We start from the raw sequence: 25,901 nt of genomic DNA on the forward strand, positions 1-25,901 counted from the left end.
TCTAACATGCTCTGGTTCAGTTAAATAAAGGGAGAAGATTAGAGGTTGCTTTAAACCTTGGAAGTGCTTGCGTAACATAGTGCAGCAGGACATACTTTGCACCCAACTCTTCTGGGCTGCAAGCATTGGGAAAACTGGAGAGTAATACTTCTTTTCTCCATGAGCCATTGTCCTTCATGCAAAAGTAGTAAGCTGCTCTTGGTGAGAGGGGAAATTACGAGGGTTGCCTACCACCCTACCTCTGGCATGGCTCGTCCACGTGCAGCAGCTATATCATATCCTTGCTGCAAGCACGCAACTTGCAGGTACTGCAGGAGCTGCTGCCAGGAGCTCTCAGGTGATGGGTGCCCACAGACCTGCATAGTCTGCAGGGGGAAGAGCAAACCTGGAGCCTGGGTCCAGGATGTTAAGGCATTTCCATTCCTCCTCCATGTCCTGCTTGCCTGTTTCACAGCAAAATCCACAACCTTTTTCTGTCAAGCCAGCTTTCCCTCATCCAGGGGCACCAGCTATTCTCCAAACTGTGGTTCCCTGCAGTGAAACCAGTTCTTCAGCTCCCCTCACAGCCAGTGTTGCCTGATCATGGTAAACATGACCACACTCACACCCATTTACTGCTGATACTTCTGCAGCTTTGCTGGGTTCTCCCCTCATGCCTTCTTACCACATCTGGAGATCTCCTTAAAGCATTAGCAGCCTATTCTGTTTATTAACATCCTTCCCATACTCGACCAGGCACATGAGTACACTAGCCCAATCACCTGCAAGACCTGCTGGGTTTGGGGCAGTTGCATTAACTTCCCCTCATTGCCATAACTTGGGAAGGGTGTACTGATCCCAAGCTGAAGTTTAAGGGAAGAGGAAAATGACTAAATGAGCTCATTTACATGTTTGCCAATCACTTGCCAATTTGCAAATATGTGAATTAGCGCATTCTGAAATTTGCATAAATTCACACATGGAGCTGTGCAAGACTTGGCAGCTATGAAACAAAAGAGAAAAAAATGTATTAATGGCTGTGCAAAAAGGAAAGGAAACTGGTTCCAGAATATAAATGCCTTTATGACTATATGAAAAATGGGGAAATAGCTTTTGAACCTAAGATTGCATGTCAGATACAGAACTGGTGAAATCAGATGCAACTCTGTTAGTAATGCTTGTACCCAATTATTTAAGTCCTGAAATCGGGCTTCATGATTCAGAGCATTGGTTTGGACCCTCTTCTTTCTTGGGAAACCATGAAAAACAGTTGTGAAAACTAGGAAAAAGAATTCTTATGAAAAGAAAAATGCCATGCATGAGGCTTTGTTTGGTGTTACCTAAGGGTTTGGGAGGATTCTCCACCTCCTGCACTTCACGTTTCACACCAGCAGTACTCACCCCTAGCTGCACACTTGCACTCTGAAAATGCGTGTTATTAAAGCAAATGATGTTTCTAACTTATGGCTGTGTTAGAATTCAAACTGAGCCTGAAGGGGTTCTGGACTTCTGTTGTTGCACTCACGTTCATGTGTGGGACTTAGCTAGTGAAACCACTGGGCTCAGGCTGCAGCCTGACTTGCAGTTTTCCTTCTTTCCTGAGAGCAAGCATGTGTGCGGTGTTTGCAGCTAGATCACCTCAGCTTGCAATCACTCTTATTTGGGGCCATTTCTTCTCCTGCCTTCAGAAACATGTAGCAGCTTGAATTAACAGCAGCCCCTCCCTCTCTACAGGGTGCTAACTCTGATGCATGCGTTCACATCCTCACCTAGTTCAGGGATGGCTGCTTGCAAGTGGACAGGTAATGCATAATCTTTGTTGTCTGTGCCTTCCCAAGTGCTGCTGTCTCCAGCTAGTTACCTCTCAGCAGGCAAAACTGGCTGATAATGTCAGTGAATGTCAATGAGTTGGGCACTGTCAGTCTATATCACACACTTCTATTAGCAGAAATGTAGCTGCTATGGATAGGCAGGGCAAGGTGTGATTTATGGCTATACAGGGGGTACCCGATAGTATGTTATGCAAACAGAACTGGGCTTTTGTCAGTGAATTCTGCTTTACCTGTAAAGGTTGGATTAATTGCTACTAAAAAAGCACACTGTCACTCCCCAAAAATGATAATCTCTTTGCTACTCCCATGTCCTGTTATTGTTACACAAATTGCTTCTTTCATTGGTGGGTCCAACCTCTGTTGTCAGCACTTCGATCTTTTATGAGTTGAAAATTAAAGGCACAGAGATGCGTGCAATGCAGTGATTGAGTATCAGTGTAAGGGTTCAAGGAAATCTCTTCTTTAAAAATGCTTTTTCATAAGCAACTGCTTTTTGACTAGGATAAAAAAATGTAAGTTTGGCTGCAGTTTCCAGAACTCTAAAAAGCAATATTAAAAAAAGGAAAATAAAAATTGCTGTTATAAATAAACTTATTTTAGATTAAAATTACCTTGGTTTTTCAGAACTGTTATTTTACTGAAAATGTTTAGTATTTTTTTGCAGTATTAATATACAAATAATCTTTTGGGAAATTTTGGAAAGCAGGAGAACTTAGGTATTGTAGGTTGACTTTTTAAAATTCAACTGAAAACGACCATCCTCATTCTGAAGTGCCTTGATACCACAGACTTCAGGACCTTGTTAAAGCTTTTTGGATCATTAGATGCACAGCATTCACACATTTGCTTTTTCCTAGCTAAAAACGGTTGGAACAAGTTAGTCCCTGGTTACCTCTGTTACAGGGTATATACATATTTTATACACATATATTCAATATATATGATGAAATATAATAAAAGTATTTATAATATTATATATTATTAATACATTTAATATATACATACAAATATATATACATAAAATGTATTAATTGTATATATTATTAATATATTATAAATGTTTTATTATGTTCAATTGTATATTGCTATTTTATTCATATATACGAATTTATATTCATTATCTATTGTTATATATTATTCATATATCCATTATTATTGTATATTATTATATGTTATTTAATATATCTACTTCAAGAGCTGTTTATTGGGCAGTATGCGAGGGTATGACATACAGAGGAAAGATGGTATAAAAGCCAGTACTCTGCTTTACTTCCAAAATATCTGAAAAGACTCCCAGTCCTCAAAGTCTCACAGTTTCTTCTCTTCCTGATTTGAATGTCATACTTCATGCTGAATATGTTCAGATACTAGGGTCACTGACTACTTTGTAGACTGCAATAATTAATCTAATAATTCTCCCCTTGGTGTGAATGACACAATTGGAAATCTGTCCAGGTAGAGACAATTATGTAGAATCAGGAAAACATAATCCTTCTGTCCCTGAAGTGGCACAGTACTTATCTGCCACTGTTCCTATGTTCCTTCTTGTGATAGTCAGCAACTATTTCCATTTCTCTCATTTTATTCACTTTCAAGTCATGAATAGATTAGAGAATTTTGTTGTTGCCTCCCTCCCTTAAAATCCAGGGAAGCAGAGCTGAGCTGATTCACTTTTTAAAGATCATTTAATTGCCTTAATGAGTTTGTTTGATTTTTCAAATCTCCCGTGAAGTAAAAGCCAGAAGTTGAAATGGTTTTGTTTGCCTTGGAGAAAATACATCCACTTTGTACTAAGCAGGAGGTTTAAGTGTGTAAAAACATGTGCCAAAGCAGTCACAGCCTTATCTGTCCACAGCAACAAGGAAGGGACTGCCATACTGTCCTTAGCACCTGGTGATGTGCACCTGTAAGATCTAGTTTGTAGACAAATGCCCAAAATTTTCAGCAGTGTATTCCTGCTGTATTCTGAACCTGAAGCAGAGAGGAGCTCGAGGGGTGCAATATCCTGCCAGAATAAGAGCATATTATGCAAAACTATCCATGCAAATATCTGTATTTGTGATGGAAAGCTCTGGGCAATGTGCTCTTGTATAGGTTTTATTTCTGATCGTCTGTAAAGAGATTCTCCATTCTTCAGAAAGGAAGAGAAGATGATGGGCTTGAGAAGGATGATCTACAAAGTCTTACCCTGCTTCAGACTTCCCAGGTGGTCTGAAGCAGGTCATTTATCTTCCCTAAGACTTTATTGTCCCAGCTAAGAAAAATATAGTGCATAAAGATGAATCCATTAGAGGTTGTGGGGTGCTCAGAAGCTCTTGAATCATAGAATGGTTTGTGTTGGAAGTGACCTTAAAGCTCATCCAGTTCCAACCCCCTGCCATGGGCAGGGACACTTTCCACTAGAGCAGGTTGCTCCAAGTCCCATCCAACCTGGCCTTGAACACTGCCAGGGATGGGGCATAATGGAGGTGATGTGTATTAAAAGTATTGCAGAAATAAGTGAAACTGGCCAAGGGTTATGCATGGTTTCCATATCCTTCAAGTAGGTAGGTTAAATCTGGATAAAGTTTGCTTGTTCAATTTCTGAAGCAAATAGGTGCCAGTGGGTCTGTCTGTGCTCTCAGGCTTTAAGACTTTGCTGCCTCTCCAGGCTGTTTGAATTAAACCACAGGAGATTTGTTTTGCATTTAGGACTAGGAAGGATCCTATCTGCTAGCGAGGCACATAGCAGACATGGAGCTGCTGTGCAGTCACTTAAAATACTGCTCTATAATAATTTTGGAAATCCCATCTGTAATCTTATCTGTGAGACAGAATATCATTCTGCTGAGACACAGAATTTCCCTGCATGCAGACATTACCCTAGCTGAACAGGGGCATACTGGATAAACAAGCAAGAAATCAACCCAGTGGATCTAGATAAGCATCTTCCCAGCAAGCTTCTGGGGGCAGTTATCAAATACTGCCCTGTGCTCAGGGTTGCAGCTGAGGCTGTTTTCCAAAAGACCAGAAGGGCACAAATGATTAAACAAGTGATTTGTTCCCATAGCAGGGACTGAACAATGTCAGAAGAGTCTCAAAGCCATGTGGGGCCATGTGAGAACGTAAGAGCTCAGCAGCAAAGGCTGACTCAAGGCAGGCAACCAGAGAGAGCCCTATAGTGGGCTCTTGTGCTTCCTGGCACGTGAAACTTCTGTGACACCAGTAACATGAGCATTGTTAGCATTTTTTAGAGAGCAAGGGAGGAAAAGCAGTGTTGAGCAATGTCTGCTCTGCCTTTTTACCTCCGTCCTGGCCTGTTGAATTACTGGGATGTTGATAGCAGGAGCTGCAAGCTAGGGTGATGGTCACCTTATCTTCCTTTACTCTGCTGTGCTGTGTTGCTACACAGGGCCACCAGCAGCCAGACCTGGCACTTGGGTCTGCCAACACCCCTTGCTGTAAGTCTTCTGTAGTACCAGCTGTGCAACATAGGACTTAAAGCAACTCCTCTTTCTCTCTTTTTTTGTTCTGTTTCATCTTGTCTGAAAAATAAAAGACTGCATTTCAAGCGCAATAAAGCACTTAAGTGTGTATTTACAATAGCTTTACATATTTAATAAAAGCATTTCACGATGTTTTTGATGCTTCAGACCGTCACAGTAAGAACACTTTTAATGATGTTTTCTTCTTTAGTGTTTCAGTGCTGGCCCTTCCTGTCTTGATCACAATTAGAGGAAATAAGGGTAAGAAAGAAAAACCAATCAAACGCAACCCTTTACGCTTCCCCAAAGGTCTGTGATCTGGTTTGTTTCAAGTTCAAATACAAGTTTGTGTCATTTCTTATTTAACAGCATTGTTTTGCCTTCTCTGAAGTAATTCATCCTGGAGGCAGAATTGCCTTTGGATCCTGCTCGACTGCTTTCTAACGCGTTCATAGAACATACAATATTCTAGTGATGCACTGCTTTTTTGAACAGCTGCCTGTAGCAGAGGTCTACTGAGTTTAACCTCTTTGGTCTCTGGAATTAAAGAGCGTTCACACTTTGCTCTGTATCCAGGTTGAGCTAAATGATGACAGTAGGTGTGATGAAAAAAACGCATTTACTTTAGTATTTAAATTCCATGTCTAATCATTCAGTGAAGTGCTGAACTGATGTGGGGCATCGAGGAAACTAATCAAACTGCGGGAACTGTATTTTATAATAAGAATGAGCCTAGCATGTTTCCTGGACAGAAATACTTGCACATGAGCTGCCCAGTAAGCGGAAAGTATTTGGGAACATCAGATCTGTTGCATGTAGTAAACACCGCATGAATCAGATGTACCCTGGAAGTGACAGATTCAGTATACATGGACTCTTGCTTGTTGCTCTTCACCTTAAAAACAAGGATAAAAATTTCTATTTCACACAGCAGGAGAAGACAGGTCTGAGGGACTCAAAAACCAGAGCAGCTTTATGCAAATACCAGGTGTATGGTTTTTGTTTGCAGATTATTTAACTACTTTAGAGACTGCTCACTGGGTGGAAGTGCCTTTTTCATCTTTGAAAGCAACAAAATCACTGTGTGGAGACAAGTGAAAAATGATAAGAGGCTTTGTTTGCGCTGCTCCACGCTATGCACCTAGAATTGTATCTGTGCAGCTTTAAAATTTAATTTAACGTCTTTTTAACTCAGATAGAACAAATGTCAAACGAAAAACGATTGGCATCCTGACTGAAAACATAGGATATAGCAGCCAGAAAGAGTTTCTGCAAATCTTTTGTGTAAATGGTGGCACTGCTATTGCTGGCATTGCTATCTGAATTATTGAAATGCTTGACGGTTAAGTGGGAGAGATGTTTTGACTCCTCTACAGGTATCTAGCAATCTTTATAACTTCCATATACTGAAGATTATATAGATCTAATTTTATACACACAATACAAACAAGTACTGTGGTCAGATGAACCCACAGACTGGGTAAATTAACATACTAACGAGTAATAGCTTTTCTTGTGACCTTTGAAGTATATCTATCCACATTTGCAAATAGCACCTTGCCTGCAAAAATGTGTGTTCTACAGATGGGATTTTAGTTTTTAAAAGCATGCCAATACAAAATGACTGCCATAGTATTAGGGAATCATGATCTCAAAACCTTCTTTCATAAGTGTACCAGTCATTGCTTTCCTCACCGTCCGCTACCAGTTAAACCTATGTCCTAGTTATGCCATCTGTGTGGACAGAGCAAGTTCAGGTAGGTTGCACACAGCTGCAGAAATTGAGTTCACTTGCCAGAAACTGCTGGTACTCATGTTTCCCAAACAATGTGCTTCATTTTTTAACCTAAGTTCAGTGGGTTTTGACCTGGGAACTTGCAACCAGCCTGTTGTGTGCTGCCCTAAGAGCATGGTATTCCACAGTGACGCTGTAACAGGTACCTCATTTAGCATAAGATGGGAGCTTTCTTCCCCAAAGAGCTCTCCTGCAAGAGAAGGACGTGTCAGTCATGCTCCAGCCGTGAACAAGCTTAGACCTGGCGAGGACAGGCCACTGCAATATTGGCAGAAATGTGGAGGCGTCACAGGCTGTGCTTAGAAGAGCCTTGCAGCAGGATGGGGACAGTTATCAAAGCACCTGCTTGTCAGTTGGACTTTGTCATTCAAGAAGAAAGAATTTTTCTTCCCCAGTGAGCTTGTGTTTGGAGGCAAGACATTTATGCTGAGGAAGAGGAAACAGGACTGTGTTGGCTGGTGAGACAGCTGACTGTTGTAGGCAGAGCTGGAAAGGATGAGCTCTTCTAGAGTTTCCTCCCATCAACTAGAAATGCAGAGGGAAAAAATAATGCTGTTCTCTCACTAAGTATTTTTATCCCAGAAGAAAATGAAAGAATCGTGCTCTCGTTGATGAACTCCAGTCCTTCAAAATGGTTCTTGTACCAAGAAAGTACTGCAGGTGAAATTGCTGGTTCCAGACAATATCAGTCCCTTATGATTCCAGTGTGCTCTAAGGTAAATATGTTGTTAGTGCTTAATACCCAGTTTCAGTACGGTATTGGGCAGCTATGGTGGCTTTCCAAACTCTTTAAAAACAGAGTTCCTCTATTTGTGTGAGAGCGTTAGGAGTGGGATGCATTCCATTCACTCCAGCTGTCTGGAGTGCAAATTTCTGTGCCTGAGATAATGAACCTGCATGCCTTTGCAGTCAGTCATTTGGACAAAAGAATCCCGTTCTAGATGTCTGAGATTCATGGGTGTAATCTTCTTTTTAGATTTCATGTTAGCAAGATTGGTGTTTTTTATTTTTGGTATTCCACTCCTCTTGTTTTTGAGCTCTATCACTAGGTAAACCCTCCCTCCCGTCAGAAACTCGGTACTCCCATATGCTGTTATTCACAAGAAGTTTGTACTGATTTAGTTTATAAATATACTAACAGTAGTTTATATGTACTAGCTGAAATATATTTAGCATTTTTCTAATTCTTATAGAGCTCCAATATTTGTTTGTATTGATGGATGAGAGAAAACTACACATCTTTTCTTCCCCTCCTAGTTCCCCACACCTTGGGGGAGAAAAGGCAAGCAGTTATGCTGCTTAACTTTTGGAAGTTTTATGCCTCTACTTTCATCACAACCTGAGGTGTAGATGTTGAGAAGTCCTTTGCGGTCTTTGTGAAAAAGGCAGTTTTTAATGAGACATTTACTGGAACGAAGTGAGGTACTTGTGTGAATGTTCTTAAGTCCAGGGAATGCACAGGAGATATTGTGATGGGATTTGTTTGCAAATGTGCCACCAGATTGGAGGAAGATGACCTCCCATTTGAGGTAACATCACTTTCTCTTTTTCTCGATCTTCTGTTCTCAGTAAGCATTCAGAAACCATGAGTCAAGCCTCAGAAGAACACCATGAAAAGGAATGGAAAATAACTGACTTGGCACGCTTTTCATTTCTCCATTCACAGTTGATTTTGCAAGCTTTCTTTTTTGTAATGAGGACCACAAATTCACTTTCTGTTCTTACAGAGCAGCCTAGATTCTTGAAGATTCACAGGACTCCAGTAGCTGGAACTTTAGGATTAGCATTGTGATACATTCATTATAACTGTGATATATTCATGGGAGCTAGCAGCTGTGAAATAGATTTGGAGCTGAAAGTGTAGGTGTGAGCTTCCACTTTCTATAGCAGAAGTACTTTGGGCTAATAGACCTCTCCTCCTTCCCTTGAGGGACCTTCCTGGGTCAGGAATGGAGCATAGCCTCCTGCACTGTCACTGCATCCAAGTCCAGCTCTTGGTTTGAGGTTGTCCTGGAATGTTCTCTCTCACACTGGTTTTCAAGGATCTCTTTTCTTGATTGCACAATCAAAAAGTCTAGGACTCCCCCTATGATGGGAGCTGAGGCAGCCCAGGAAGGGCAGAAGTGCCGCTTCCAGGTTGAAACATACACACACACTTTAAGGGGTGATCTCCAAGCAGCAGTGGGACTTGTCGTCATAATTTCTTGTGTGCCATGGTGACCATTTACATTTTGCAAAAAGCTGTCCCTACAGAATGAATTTTCAGCGTTGGGGAAATATGGGCAGCTTTCTATAGTTTTATAATAATTTATCAGCCTCTCTCCTGCAGTCCTTTGCTGGCTGGCTGGCTGCTCTAAAAGCACAGAGTCAACAAGAGAGCAGTGAACAGAAATATTTTCAAGAGCAGATGGGATGTACCTTCAAAACCCAGGATTGTCCCAGTGAAACTGGGACATCTGGCAATCTTAAAAAAACCCAAACTAGATGAAATAAAAATTATGAGATGGAGGAGCAGAAAAATATGTCTTTGCATTGATTAGTAGGCAAAGTAATTAATCTCCTTCAACTCCCCTTTTGGTCCTTGGTGTAAAACAAGGAGAAATAGGGATATTATTGCTTTGCCAAGCATGAATTCCTGTATAGTGATTGCCGATCAGTGTTTTCAGACTTAGAAGGGCTATTTTACATCCTTTTCTCCCTCTTTCCTATTACCCCCACTAACAGTCTTGGTGATATTTATAAACAAAACCTGTCCTTTGCTGTCTTAGACCCTTGCTGGGTCTAATTCAACGTTTTCTTGTTGTCTTTCAGGCACTTTGGACTAATTTCAAGCCCATCTTTGCTGAGATCGTTATTGTGCAAGACACCAGCATGTCCACAGTCCAGTTTGCAATTGACCTTTTATCCTGGGACTGCTTTATAACAAGTAAACATATATTGGCCTTCTCAAAACACTAGACAGACAAAGTAGCACCATTTCTGTAGTTTCACAGGCATCATCTCATCCCAGAGTAGGTTTTGGGATAGGAAGTTCACCATAATGCTGAATGTGAAAGACAGGAACAATTGATCTGTCCATTCAAGAAATTTCATGTAGCTTGCTAGAAAAATGTGCTACAACTCCATATTAACTACAAAATTTTGTTCCTTACATTGAAACAGTTTAGAAGTTATTTCTATGCCATTAGAAGACAGTACATGCTTACAGCACAGTGCAGTGGGATCCTCACCCATGTTGGGGTGGGGGGAAAAAAATCATGTGATTTTACAGATAAGCTCTGTGGGAATGTTAAACAATACTGATTTTGTATTGTGTTTCTTCAGCAGATAGCACAATATATCCTTAGTGGAAACTTGTCATTTCAGGAAAAACTACATAGTAGTGAGGTGTTTGGCCAGCAAGTACAGATATTTTAATAGCAGTGTGACAATGTAGAGAGAAATGTTTTTCTTAGCATTTTGTAACCCATAAGATGACAAGACAATGCAAAAAATCAAAGCTTCTTAATATCCAGCATAAGTGTGCTTCCCAGTACAATTATATGAGGAATAGTAACTATTAACTCTTTTCTTATACACATCTATTTGTCTGAATCATTGTGTTACTCTCAGCGTTCATTTTGGACAATTACACATTTTACCAAATTTCTCATTTCTCTTTGTTTCTGTTTTTAATTTGCTACAAATCTCCCATTTTCCTTTGTTCCAATTGTTAATGTGTCACAGTACAACAGTGTAATGCTTTCCCAGGTTCATGCCATCGCTGTGCCTAACAGGTATTTCTTAATATTCAACTTTTCTTCCTTTTTTTTAGCTTTTCCAAATAACAGCTCTTACCTTTGCTAAAGCTAAAAACTTAAAATGCGCTCCCTTCCTAAAACTCACCTGCCAGTATGCATTAGTTCATGGTTTGATCTTCAGGTGAATAATATGCATGTGTATGTCCTTGTGAACACAGTCTGTTTGTCAGATGCCCCTCATTGACAGCCGTGCCACCAAGACAATGTATGTGAGGGTGGGATTTGGCCTTCTGGGAAGGGAGTCACAGATGATGCTGGTACACATGAGAAAGAAAAGGAAGAAAACAGATGGCTCCCATTTGCCCACTGCATTTTTACTGAGACTTACATGAAGTTTTAGTGTTGCATAGGCAAATTTTTCCCAGGCAAATATAATTGCTCAGGAAAAATATTTAGGTTATCAAGGTTACTTAAACTGACTGATCCCATACACACAAGAAATGTGAAAGCAGAGATTTTGTTGATATTTGACAGCACAGACTGAATTTGTTTGATCAAATTAAGAGCATTTGTTTAAGCTTTTTAACATTCTTTATATCCCACCCCAGATTACCCGCTTTGGTGAAGAATACCCTGGGCATTGGGACTGGTTTTAGGATATCCCGTCAGAAAAAAAGGCAGAGCTTTTTATGAGCTCCTTAACTCATTTTAGAGTGAAAATGACCTCTGCTGGTGGAAATCTGCAAGTCGTTCAATTAATCTAGTATTATCCAGGTCTTTTCATAAACATTTCTGTCCAAATGCTGTTACGTTGCTTTCTCAGTGTATTTTATTGCAGCAATCTTCGAAGGGGAACTGGAGATAATGCATGTTTCAAGATTGTCAGTTATCTTGAGTACTAAAAAGATATAGGCCCAAGGAATATTAGGAAGGATGTCACAAATTCTGCAGCACTAAAGAACAGACAGAGTGACCCCAAAATATTTGTTCTTATGTAAAGCATTTTGACCGTGGTACTCATTCCTGCAGCATCCTCTCCTTAAAAGTAATGAACAGACTCCTAGAAAGGATAAAATTAGATCACATAAGTAATAGTAGAATTATTTTACTCCTTTCTCTATGGAATATGGATTTGGTTTGGAAGATCAGCATTCTGCACTTTCTGTCTTTCTAATCTTTCGATAGGATCCTATCATATGTTTATAAAATATGTAATTTTCTATCTCCTTTTCTACCTCCTCTTATAAAGAGCATTTAGTGAACTATAATAACCAACAAACTTTGCCTAGACAGTGGTATTAATGTATATGCAATTATGGAGAAGTAGAAAATGATGGCCATAGAGATTTTGTAGATTATGGCAGTTTTGATAATGTTACCTAAAGTCATAGTACCAATTCCTAGATACCAGCTCACTATTTTCTATGTCAGTGTCTGCACACTTTTGTTATTGTTGAAGATTCTGAACATAATCAAGAAAAAAAGGGGGGGGGTTTACTCACTTTTTGTAATTGCTGATCAATGTTTGTCAGTTGTAACAATGTTTGCCAGGGGGGAAAAGGGGATGTGAAAGCACTAGAGTGTCTTTCTAAATGTGCTTGTTTAAAAACATGAAAACAAAATCCCAGCATGTGAGAGCTTTATTCTCATAAGAATCTCAGTTTCAACATAACCCCATTTTTCACTGGGGAAAGAAAGTTCTTAAGAAACTTTCCAACCAGACATCTCTAGGGAGCATGGACAGGGCAGGCCCTGTCATTTCTATGTTGTTTTCCCGAATTGTCTTTAGCACTATGACTTGGAGTCTCCCACGTGACAAAAAGGAGGCAGAAGAGACACAGCAAAAGCTCAGAATGTGCAAGAGAGCACATATTAGTTGTTTTCCCCTCCCAGATTTGTTCTTTGCCATGTTTCCGTCTAACTTCACAGAGAATGCTGGAAAAATATACTTTCAGTACTTCTAATTTTGTACTCTTCCCGTATGCACCCATAGAAAAGCAGACACATGCACACATGCAAATAGCTCCTTATTAATTGCTGTCCTGTTGAAAAATGTTCTCTTCTTTTTTTGTCTAGTATTCTAGAAATAGCTCTGAGAGGAATAGTTTCACTTCAGTGTCACAGGTCACCAACAAAACTTTTCGATTTGATTTGTACAGACGGCATCTGTGGCTTTAAATATCTGAGGAAAAAGCTGAACTATTTGGTTTAATTATTTGGGTTTTTATAGGAGGTGGGGAAGGAAAATTTTAAAGATTATTGCAGAAAAGTTCACAGAAAATCTCTTGCTAAAAGGCTGAACCCAGCTTGCTTAGTTTCAAGTGTAAGCCTGTCTTCAGCATCAAAATGGTGGAAACTGAGCTTAATTCTAAGGACACATTCTGCTGCTTCCGAGCCTGAACTCTGGCCAGTTGCTCTGGATTCAGTAGGGTCACAAGGACACAAGGAGGGAAATTTGGTTATTGGGGTGTTTGTGCAAACCCATGCTGTCTACTGAAAATATAACCTCATATTTATTGGTGCCATCCCATGGTCTTTGCAGTGGGTGAGACTGAATCCTCCCAATAATGAATGAGCAACCTTTTAATACCCAATCTTTGGGATAGTCCTTTCCTGTGGCACGTATGGAGCTGAGGTGACAGTATGTGCCTTTCATCCTCTGCCAAGGGCCACAACAAAGTATATTCACTCTGAAGTCCCAGCCAAGGCTTTCTTTCTGGAAAGTCAAAGACTATGTGGAGAGAAGGGTGGGAATGAGCTGTGGTTTCCCACCAAGCGCAGAACATTTGCCTGCAAACGTGAGGAGCAGTTTACTGCTGCTTGGCAATCGTATTCGTCATATTGCATTGCTCAGAAAGTTACATTTGTTCCTGAAAGACAGACATGTCTCGTAACAGGACATGACTCTCCTCAAAGTAATTTGAGATTGAGGGAGGAGCAGGGAAAAGAATTAGAGCTATAGCTGGTTAGAACTCTTTTTGATGTTTGCCTCGTTAAAAATGTTGATTTGCCAAAATGAGAGCATTTTCTAGAAATAGAATTATAGAATCAACTAGGTGGAAAAACACCTTTAAGATCATCAAGTCCAACCATTCCCCCAGGTCTGCCAAAATAGTTCATCTTGACCAGCTCTTGATCTGAAACTGTTTAGGATAGCCTTTCTTCTGGGCTTATTCAAAATGTGCCATGATAGCATTTTCATCACAAGATCTTTTTTCTTTCCAGTCTGAAAGATGGGGTTTTTTACATGTAAATGGATTTTATGATAATACATAGTTTAAAATTAAATGATAACAATAAAATTATATGGTTTGATATTACTAAAAAACATTTAACTAGTTTGAAAGAGTTTGTAAAATTTCAGTTGGATAATTTTGGGGAAAAAAAGCAGAAAATATTAAATAAGAATGGTGGAAAGATCAGAAATCTAACCAAAATCAAAGGAATTTGTATATGGTGAAAGTTTAGAGAGAAAACTGAGAATGCCATTTAATCCAGCAGCTACATTCTGTAGAGCGAGATGTTCTTTTTGTGAGTCCTGATGAAAATCATCACAAAAGGATTTTCTTGTATAGTCAATACATTGTGTTCATGGTAACAATAAGTTGCGTCATCCTGGCTGTTGCAAAGACATTGACGTACAGACTTGGTTAAAAAGCTGCAGAAAAAAAAGTTGGTTTATTTTTGTTGGCCTCTTTGATTTGATTCTTCTGACCTCACCTCTCTAGTACAGTGGTGCACTGAATGCTCTGAAAATAAAGGGAGGATGAGTGCAGATAAATTGCTAATCCAGGCTGGGTTCTCCCACTTATAGAAGCTGGGATTTCACTAGCGAATATAAAATAATTTTGTGAAGGTGAGTTTGCTTTATGAACATCAAGCAACACAACTTTGTGTTTAGAGACATCCCTGCAGTCTCTGCTGGGCGTCTTGCTGCATCTTGCAGCAATATCAAACTAGTGCTGTTAAGACTCATTTCTCTCTGGTAGAATGCCATGTGATAGTGCAAACTGGCTAGTGCTGTACACCAGGAGTCTGATGGAGCTCAGCGCAATTCTGTTGTGCTTATTTCCTGCTTTTTTACAACCACCCTCAAGCATAAGCAAGGAGGGATAATGAATGGACTAAAGTCACATGTGAAATCAGTACTCTGTGTTTTGGACTTCCTCACTGAGGAGATGGGAAGCCAAAAAGTGCAGAATATTGGGAGGAAGAAATTACGCTTGATGAAATCATGTGTTATTTATGTGTATTCATGCATTAAATTAAATTAAATTCCTAGGTTTTGATTTGATCTTGCTTTGCCTAGTCTCGGTATTGGTTTAGTTAACCTACTTGACTACAGTTTCATGATCTGGCTATTTCATGTGGCTTTGCAGGTTGTATTTGTTGTTTTTCAGGCTGTTTATTTTCTTTTCAACTGTGATGAGAGCAGCTTTGTAAGCTTTGGCTGTGTTGTTATTTTCATTAGTTTTCAAGTGCTGAGTTTGTTTTGGTTAGTGGGCCTGTGGTTTTTTATGTATTGTTTGTTCTTGGGATTGATGTTTGAGAGCACTTTGTGCCATTTCCATGACTCTTGAAGGCACGAGGAATTTTTAGTGTACTGATGAACTCTGTGGTCATCGCCATCCCCGGCCACCTGACACCACTGGGTAGGCTGGCTTCTTGTAGACATATGGACCTTGACACCTGTAGAAGATGGCATGGATTGACCACCTTAAGGCAGTTTTGGATGCTGTTGGGACCCCTCTGCAGCCTGTGTCTGCCTCACCCCACAGGATTGGCCAGACTGTTTTCCATTCATGTACGAGACTGTCCACATACAGATTGGCTTGTGGCATCAACAGGGCAGCAAGAGGTCTTGCTGGCCCTAAAATCTGTGCCATGTCAGCTTCCCATATTGCTTAAAGGAAAAAATCAGCGATACAAAACTTCCTGAACACATTTATTCTTGAAAACATGTGACACAGAGTAGGTAAAGTGTATTTGAAAAACGGGCTTCTTTTTGGCATGAATGGGTGGGGATTATGAAAATATCAGCCGAGGTTAGGCAAATGTTTGTCCTCTCTCTTTTAGGAGTGGGAAAGATGTGACAGGTTCTCAGAGTTGTTGAGCTCAGATGGGAGAGCTGCTGGACACTCTCACCTGTCCCTCCTCTGGCTGCTGAAGGAGCGTCATAGGATGCTCTGCAGTACTGAGGCTCACCCAGGTAAGTTTTGTGTCCCTTATTCTTTATTGAAGCTGTGTTTGTATTGTACCTCAGACAGGCACTGCTGGCTGAAGTGTGATGCCAAGGGAAGTATCTTTGGAGGACAAAATTCCTTTTCTGCTGTTCCACTGAGTGCAAACGCATGTAATAGAGAGGGAAGGTGTGTCTAACACAGCATGACTCTCTCGTACTGTATTACTCTGTGTTCATGGGACAATGCAATTGCCAGCAGCTAAAGCTTGAAGCTTATGTCACTGAGTAATTAAATATACAGTGTCTAATGATACCACTATCAAAGATGTTGAGCCATGTAGTTTTATTGGTCCGTATAAAGTCAGATTAAGTTAATGACTTATCAACTATACCCTATGTTTTCTCAGACAGAGAGGTAGGATTAGCAGTTGTTTAAATGAAATCCCTGTTTGACTAAGGGACGTAAAATCTGGCCTACAACACAAAAGATTACATATACTTACAGTGTCACCCCCTGCCCTCCCCTGGTATGCAAAGCACACTCTTATCAACACAGAAAAGGAAAATGTTTGCCCTCAGGGTTTCCTATGCCAGTACACAGAGGGAGGAAATTAATGCTTGTGGTGGTTAGCAGAGTTCAATGTGGATGAGGCCTGAACCAAGTTCTCAGTGGGTAATTTTCGATTTGCTTTTACACTCTCCGAACTAGACCTGAAGTGAGTGTCAGTTAAATCAAAAGTAATTCTGGGCAACAACAGTCTACTTCCATATGAAAGAAAAATCAGTTGAAACCTTGCACTGAAGAGGGAGAGAAGGGAGCAATTATGGTTAAACAGTTGTCAGAGCAATTCTGGTGAACATTTAGTATCTCTAACCTGTGATAGGAGGTCAGCTTCATGTGATTCTTTCCTTATACACTGACATAAACTAAGCATGCTGGCTTCTGACTGAAATCAGCCAGGCTGCTTGTGAACTAACCTAAAGCTATCTGAATCTGACCCAAAATCATGGCAAAACTGGGTATGACTAGCTGCAAGCAAGCAGATCAGTGTTTGCTTCTCTGTGTTAGGGCATTACTGAGACATGAGTGAAATGCATACCAGCCGCATAAATTTGGTACTGGCTTTTTGAACTGTTGTTGTCCAATGCAAAGTCTGAGCTCATACAGAAGGGTGGGGTAGGGATATAAAGGTTGGTGAGAACCAGATTCCACTTGAACTGTGTGGCTATAAATAACAAAAAGAAATGCAAAAATAGTTTGCACTAATGCTATACTTTGAAATTTGCCTTGTAAGAATGACATTGCAAGGGCTATTATACTTCACTATTTCTGTATCCTTAATGACTTAAAGATCCTAGTTTTATAGAGAAGATAAAAACCAAATGTTCCAGATTTCAGTTCTGCAAATTTAGCTTTGTCCATAAGAGTAAGGGTGAGTTATTCCTAGCTCTGACAATGCCAAGAATAAAAACAGCAGGCCACTTAGCTCTTCTGAAGTATCTGTCTGTAACTCCCTTGAAACCAGTGGAAATAGCAGGATATCTACCATTTATAGATTTAGCATTACCATATAGAATTTGCTGTGGTGCTGATGTGGAGAAGCAGGGGATGCTGCTTTTCCTATCCCTCTTTTGGTTGTGCAGGATTAATAGAATTAAAGCAACAAAATGTTTTTTACTAAAATAGAGGACTGAACCCACAGAAGAAACAGACCTCTTGATTGGTGGACTGAGCCCAAGCTTATTTCCAGACATTAAAGAAAACAGTGCTTTTCATAGATTATTCACTCCAAGTTATTTTGTCACCTGAAAGACTTACTGCCCTGCCTGCCTCACTACATCTCTACCGGCTTGCGTACTAATTCTTACAGAAATGCCAAGAAAGCTGTCTCCTAATCAATTTTGTTGCAGAGGAAGGAGAGGTTCCTACAGGGCAGGAGGACTGGACTGAAAGTAAATGAAATGCTAAGTTCATATTTCAAGGAGACCTACATATGGTCAGCATTTACGTGTGCTTTGGCCTGACAACACAGGCTGGCACCAGCATTTTCTGCTCTTTCCTGTTGCTGCTGTAGGATGCATCTGGAAGAGCAATAAGAGCAGCCCATAGGTGACTTCTCCCTGCTCTGCACTGTTGCAAGGGGAGGCTGAGGACTTGAAGCCCTGGAGAGCTGTCAGAGAGAGCATGCAGAGAGAGCTGCCTGTCCAAGTATTTTCTCCTGTTTCAAGTGCCACACTTCTCCCTCTTCCTTCTTGACCTGCTTCATGGGCTGACAAGGAGAGGGAGAAGGAAATAGTAGACCCAGGGCTTTATTTCATTGCTAGGTGCTCTGAAAGGATAGGAGAAGACTGAAGCGTGTGTGTATAAATTCCAATGGTGCTTACACAGGCACCACGAGGCTGAGGCAGCATTTCTGTGGTTATCACTTACCCCCTTCCCCAGCAGCACATTCACTGGAAGACCTGACAAAATCTGTCCCATCAGTAGTTAACATAGCATTAAGGCTGGTGGAAATGCCTGAAATAATCTTCAGGGTATGTGAAGGTGTTGATCTAGTGACGACGTTGCTGTGCACCTCTAGAACTGGTCTCAAGGGCGCATATTGCTGTGCTGCTATGAGGTCTGAATGTGAGAGTTCAAGGTGGGACACCAGAGCAAAAAAGCAAATTAAACCTTTTGCAGAGCTCCCTGTTCTTTGCTTACAGTGTTTGCTCAGGGACACCATGGCTTGAGCTTCCTGTGAGCTTGGTGTTAGAAAATGTATTCAGGGCTAGGCATGATGCCAGCTGCTTGCTGTAGAAGAAAAGGAAAAGGCAGACACATCTGAGGCTGATGCTTCTCTTGCTTGCAGACACCAGCAGAAAACAAATCCACTGATGTGAGTGGGATTATATTGGTGCAAAGCTATTATTTAGTGGACCTTTTGGTGGGCAAATGAGTGGTGGTGGTCCTAATTGTCCCCCTGTACCCACAAGGAACGGTGGTGTAAGGTCAGAGGGAGATCTGACTGCACCATCCTTATCAAAGTAAAGCTACTTAGATGGTTCTGATGCCCTGACACCAGCTGTGGGCCACTCTTCTGGAGTGGAGAGCCAAGAAGAGTATCCTGGAACGGTACAGCTGCCCTGGCCCTATCAGAGATGAGCCTAGTCCAGTGCTAAGGGAGGAAACAGTGTTTTTGCCAAACGTCTGATCTACTGTCCTGGTTAATCCGTGCCTAGAATTCCTTGGAAAGGAAACCCTTGATTCATGGATGTGGGCTAATCATTTGGGATCCAGTTACTTTTTCACTCAAACTGATGGCAATTTGGCCATTTCTATCCATAGAAGCAGGGTCATACTGTTTGTATTCCATGTCAGTTGAAATAAAAATGATGTGTAACTATATATCTGGCAGAGCTTAAAGCAATAATAAAGAATTACTGACAATTAGCAATCTAATAGACAAACAATCATTTGCAATTTGTTATAGGAAAACAAGACAATTTCCCTCTTTGCTATTAACTGTATTATGCTGGTTCCCACTAGGTCTGCTTAGGTGACTGTTCATGTTGCTCATTTAACTGGATTTTGTATAAAATTAAGGTACTTTATAGAGTACTTCTGCAGAATGAAGATCACACTTAGCTGGATAAAAACTGTTGCAGTCGTAAGATTTGGCCACTTCCTATTCCATTTCAGTGTTCGTGGAAATCACTTATTCCAGATTACCAGCGTATTGATTCAGCTCTAGTACCCCAGGGGAGAAAAGCTGTAAAACTGAATGGTCGCCATACCTATTTGCTATCTATTTCACACAAGAAATGCCATTTGTTCTGCAGATGTGCATGATTCTGCCTCTTTCTTCTTCATCTGAAATACAACATCCCTTAGACTTGTTCTCTTGGTACCAACACAGACCCAAAGTTGGTGGTTGTTTCACTTTTGATTAGTCACAAGGAAGAACCTGGGATACTCTGTGGCCGGAATATCAAGTTGGGTGTCCTTCACTGCTCCTGGTTGTTTGCAATGCAAATGGTAGGCTTTGTCTCACATAGTGCCATATCCATGGTAACCAAATGAAGACAAGTTTGCATTACTTCCCTAGCAAAGTGTAATCCTTCCCCTGGTACATGTGCCAAAGAGGCATACGGCGTTAAAGGGACAGCAATGTATTTCTTGGGAATGGAAGGAACCAAAGAAACTTCTGCTTTCTTTCCCCAATCCCTGTTGCAGTTCTCACTGCCTGTACTCCTTCACCCTCTCTTTCTCATCTTGTCTTTTTCTAGAGTTCCCATTCTTAAATCTAGACCTGTCCTGGTTTCTGCTTTGAGGCTAGCCATCAATCATCTGTCTGAACTGTCAACTTAAGCACCACTTCTTGGCAAACAGCCTTTCCTTGCCCTTCCTGGTATCTTTAAACAAAAACAACAACAAATAATACGAGTGCAAAGCTAAGCCAAGAAAGCCAGTTCTTGTCCTTCAGTTTTGCAGACTTTGGGTTGGTGGCAGAGCAGAGGGACAGACGCACCAGCCTTCAACTATTCTATTATATTAGCAGCTGGATCGAGCCATACAGGTTGGAGCTTATCAATTTTTTTCATTGTAGTGGTTAAAAATTTTAGAAAGCTTTTTTCCTTTTTTCTCTTCTAATTTGTAAGATATGATGTGGGAAATATTATCTGTTTATTTATTTCTTTTTAATTTCTGGGTTTAATTCCAGTTAAAAGAGCTTTGATGTATTTCATAGCTGCTTTTGACCAGCCAGGGTATGTTTTTTAGAGAAGGGATCAGACTCAAACTGCATGTACTGCAAAGTTATTGTTGTTGTCACTGTTTTCACTGTTTTTCTGTTGCCTTGTTTGTGACAACATGTACACTGAATTTATGCATTTTTCCCTTATGTATCTGGAAGGGTTAAAACACAACTCTTTCTCTCCTTCTTCAGTGCAGTCTTGTGCTGTTTCAAACGGAAACATCTTTAGCTATTGTTATTTACTGTTATGTGTAATGTTTCCTCTCAGTTAAGAGTGAGCTCCCATTGTGATTAAAATGCAGCAGGATGATAATACCTTCAGCTTCCAATGGGGTTATTCACAATGAGCAACACTGATTTTCTCAACCAGCCCTAGGACTTCTACTTTGAAAAGAGCAGAACAAGTTGATATCGTAGCCTCTGAACAGGAATTTTACCAAAGACTTCACACAGACAGAACCCTACACAAATTTATATTTACCAACATATGAGAAGGCTTGAAGTGTTATTACAGCTTTCACTACCTGGCACACTTCCAGGAAAGCTTCATTCCCTTGTGAGTTTTCACATGGATGTTGCAGGGGTGCTTTGAATATCAAACTGAGTGTCCTTCATTTCTTTCAATGAAAACAAATGGTAGGCATGCTGAGACAAAATAAATTAATACCTTCCTACAGTAGCTATGATTTCAGTGTGCTTAACGACTCAAACTTTGATAGGTAGGGAAAGGGGACCTCAACTTCATTTAGCTGCCCAAAGTCAGGTCCGAAAGTTAAAGACTGAAAAGGCTTTTGTCATCTTCTTTTGTTTCTGAGAAAGACAGAGTGAAAGCAGGAGTCCTCAGTCTTCAAGCAGTGGTTTGTTGCTATAAATGGCAACTGAAAAGAGTGAATACTACAGACCAGAAATTATGATTGCTCCTGCCTGAGGGCACCGTGCTAGCTGTATCTTTCTTCTTATTTGCTGGAGCAGAGATGGGTAGATAGGTACTGTGAGCTTTCTCCCTGATGGAGCTGCCATAAAAAGCATAGTTTTTATGCAGAATGCAGAACACAACTGTATCACACAGATGACTCCACAGTAATAGTATGAAGAATCTTCTTTGTTGTTTTCCTGCCATTCTTTTCGCTTTTTTTAATGGTTACCTAAATGTAGCAACTGGTTCAGAAACTATATAAGAGTTCATAGACTTGATAATGGAAAAACCTCTCATCCTAGCTATGGGATCTAAAAAACCAGTTTTTTTCTCCTATTTATTCCATGTTGCACAAGCATGCTTAGTGTTCTGCTGTCATGCTGAAACAGCCCAGTCACCATAAATATGCTCAATTACTTTTTTGGATGGATGTGGAATGTCTTGGGAATCTAAAGACTTTCCTAACTCAAAGTATCAAAGCTCCTAATTCATGTCTGTATAACTGCAAGTTTAGTTGTATAGTTGTCAATATTAAAGTTAACCGTAGGCTGTCTACTCAAGTATTGGTGCATCTGGATATGGATATGGAAATGTTTGCATTCATAAACATCTAAAGAAAGTGGATAAATATTAACCAAGCGTGATTGAATAATCACTTGACAAATGGAAAGGGAAGATTAATATTAACAGCGCAATCCAGTAGGTATCGTACAGTGTGAGGAATATGATGTGAAGCTGATGAAGTTCAAGATCCTGTTTCAGTGAAACAAACACACTTTACTGTAGTTGATGGCAAGGAGAATGGTTCTGTTAAACGCTGGCAACTGAAGTGAGACAAATCTATCTGGGAACCTGCCATAAACTGTTTATGTGTTGTTCAGGTTTTAGAAACTTTTTATTTCTTGCATGCTGTAGTAAAGAGCTGATATAAATTTCTTGCTGGTGCAGGGTCCTCAGTTTCTACCTTGGAACCTCCTTGGAGGAGACGGGGGAAGGAAAAGAATTAAATTAATAATAATAATAAAAAAAAGATTTCCAAGATGTTCTCAGTGTGTTATCAAATGAACAAAACACACAGAACATGGAAACCAGCCAGTCATTCATTCCATCGACAGATTTGCAGAGCTAAATTTGCTTCTGGAGAGCAGTTAGAAATTAAAACACACAGATGATGAGTGGTGCTGGCACCCAAACTGTGATCAAGAGGACACTCTTGCCTGAAAAGATGTACCCTATCAGATTAATCATTATGTGTTAATTAATTTGAAATCAAAAGGATGTCTTCTGCTGTCTATGCACAGGAAATTAATGGTGATAGCACTAATTAAATGTAATGTAAGTTACCTCTGTACTTCCCACATCTGGGGCCAAACTCTTTATTGCCCTTCATGTTGTGTCATTTACAGTTCAGTCTCATTGTAACATCTTACCCTCATTCTGCCCTGCTGTAAATGGCTGTGCAATGGAGAATCAGGTGGGTGGATTACTCAACTAGGAAACTAGCTCTAAACATTGTCTTCTAACCCTGAGATGGTGTGTCATCGCATCTCCTCCACTGTGAGTCATCTGAACGTGACAAAATGGTCCTTCTGCCTCACTCTCCTCCTTTATTCCCCCAAAATACTACTGTTCTTTCTTTGACCTCCTTCTGTTGCACAGGCATTTCTCCTGGCAACTTCTCTGGCAGATGGGAGGCTCTGTTTCCTTGCAGTTTTTCTCTTTGACCAAATGCAGCAACAGATATTTTCTTACCATTATAGTGTAACTGCAATGCTCCTACTGAAAGGAATTTGAGAGGCCACAGAAAGCAGTCAAGACTGGACTCTTACTGCCAAAGCACTTGGAAATACATTTCATGCTGTATATCCCATCCTCTACACAAAGGAGTTTGATAGCCCATTCTTTCAGTCGTTATAAGCTCTCAGGTTAGAAAAGGAAATTACTAGGTCGTTCTCCCAGTATTTCTCATGCATTCCAGGATTCACCAAAAAAGCAGCAGCACAATAGGGTGGTTAATTGTTATAAACTGATTTGGCAATATTTTATGTAAGACTTCTGCTTTTATTTTTAGAAGACTCCATAGAGGAAAATATTAATCACTGGTTGAATTACTGTGTTTTGTAAGTTTGAGCCACGTTATTACTTAATTACTTGTTGCCTGATTTCTCCAATAAGAAATAGAATTTCTATAATATTGAATTTCTGGTAGGAAAATTGTGACCCCTGAAAATTCAGAACAAAATATTCTGCTCTGGCTGATTTCAACCAAAAAATGAGCTTTCTCTTTTGCTCTTTCACAAGTATTTGGTCTGAAATGGCATGTCTTATTTATGACCTAGTGCCTCGTGAGAAATGTATCTCAGTGCTCTGTTCATTTCCAGGGTATCCTTTGAACGATAGCATTTCCCATCATGTGTCTGGCTAGCTTTCTGATCAAGCTATCTGCTATACCATGGGAATTTTACAATGCTGTGTGTCCCAAGGGAGATATAGCCTGCCACAAGAGCATGATTTATGGTGCAAACTGATTACACATACTTACCACTCCTTGAGGCAATGTGCTACTATAGGAAAATAGAGTTTAACCTTGAACTTACTTAAACTTGAAGTTGTTTCATTCACCAAAATTCTGATCTTTTTTTTTTAACTTTTTGTCCTTCTTTAGGCAAAAATGAAGTCTGAAAGACTAGTATTTCCCATGAACTTTTAGGTATGACTTCATGCATTCACTGCTTAACCAAGTGTATTTAAGTTAGAGGCAGTGTTTTGCCAGAAAAGAAAAAAGAAAATGGAATGATATTTGGAAGTAAGGTGAGGAGCAAAACAAATAGTGGTAATTCTCTGCGACAGTCATATCAGCGTTTTCCAGTAGCAGGGTAAGGCCAAGTCAGCCAAACTCCTGCATTGCAGGACTGGTGTCCTTAATAATTATCATGTCACCATGTGCAGACACAGTATTATACAGATAAGATGCCTCTTAGGTGATGCACTGAAAAGGTTTTTGTTTCCATTCTTCTCACTCCTGCCCCAGATGTGCTGATTTAATTAGAATCTTAATAAAATTTAAGTTCAAAAGTGACAGACTTATGCAGAATGCTAAAAGTTCATTGGCTTTGCTGTAAGAATAAACTAAAGATTCGAATCTCATCACTTAACAGAAGACAATGTATGTTGAGGGGAAAGTAGGTGATGTTCACAGGCAGGAAAGAAGGTGAGCCTATGGGTCTCTTTTTGTACCAGCCATTCCCACCCAGCTCATCCATGTCTTGAGTGCCCCATCAAACTGCCTCTCCAACCTCATCTCTTCTCAGGAAGGAGCAGCCATTCTCTCGGGGCCTTTAATTTCTTTGTCTTTTTTAATGGTTTTTATCTTACAGTCTATCTATAAGTGGGGATAAGCTGCAAGGCCAAGAGTAGGCAGGAAAGATAGAACACCATTTGTCATTTCCAATAAGGACTGCTTAAATGTGAATATCAAACACTGCAGATCTCAGGACGGGGCTATTGGGAAAATGTGGTATTCATTGATAAGCAGTATATTTTTTCCTCCATTAGGAGTCATAGCAAGAAGATTCTCCCATGAGGTCTTCAATAGAAAAGACTTAGGCTCACCTTCTCCACTGGCATGATTTGATTTTCTTCTACTGAAGGAGTGGAGATCTCTAGGATGGGTTTGCACAGAGGTCTGGAAGTTATGGTACGAGAGTTTCAGGTGACTGAAATTGTGCCTGACCTGAATGCAGAACTTTTGCTTGTTCTCATCTGATATCCTGATCTGGCGAATGTCGTCAATTCAGACATTTTTTTCAGGAAAGGATCCAGAAGCCCAAATCAGGTTCTCATATATTCCTGAAAATTTCCACAATTTTAGTGCTTTTGGAAGCCTGTAATATTGTTTTCAGTGCTTCCATATCCAGACTTTTTGTTTGTTGGGTTCTCAAGTAGAAGATGCAGTTCAACAATATGTGATTTAATCTTGTCTCTTGTTAATCAGAGATTACTGAGGCTAAAATGCCTTATCTTCCCTCAAGTATCAGAGGCCATGTTTTGCTTAGCAAAATATATTATTCATAAGCAAAGATATACTTAGATGTGCAGTAAACAGAGCACCAATTAGCACCACAGTTGGTTTACAAAGTATTTTCTGTTTGTTTGTTTGTTTGTTTGTTTTCATAACGTTTTCTGACAGATTTCTAAAGGGCATTATTTCCCCCAAAGTATCTTCCAGTTTGGTAATGAGATTCAGCGTTTCTTGTG

At 40.2% G+C, this 25,901-nt stretch overlaps 1 protein-coding gene across 5 annotated transcripts in view; it reads left to right on the top strand.

The window, feature by feature from the left end:
- The window catches only part of ITPRID1 (ITPR interacting domain containing 1), a 142,650-nt gene that overhangs the window by 78,418 nt on the left and 38,331 nt on the right, over positions 1-25,901 (top strand). For 4 of the 5 annotated variants that reach the window (XR_003991308.1, XM_030485146.1, XM_030485178.1 and 1 more), the window contains exon 2: positions 15,887-16,019. Coding sequence is in view for 3 of the 5 variants with exons in the window: in XM_030485146.1 (XP_030341006.1) it covers positions 15,992-16,019 (28 nt within the window). In the remaining 2 variants the exon portion in view is untranslated. Of the gene's footprint in view, positions 1-15,886; positions 16,020-20,216; positions 20,552-25,901 lie in introns of those variants that run through there. The other variant, XM_030485165.1, reaches the window with a different exon arrangement.

Source organism: Strigops habroptila, chromosome 1, assembly GCF_004027225.2.
Source record: "Strigops habroptila isolate Jane chromosome 1, bStrHab1.2.pri, whole genome shotgun sequence".
In the NCBI taxonomy this organism is placed as follows: domain Eukaryota; kingdom Metazoa; phylum Chordata; class Aves; order Psittaciformes; family Psittacidae; genus Strigops; species Strigops habroptila.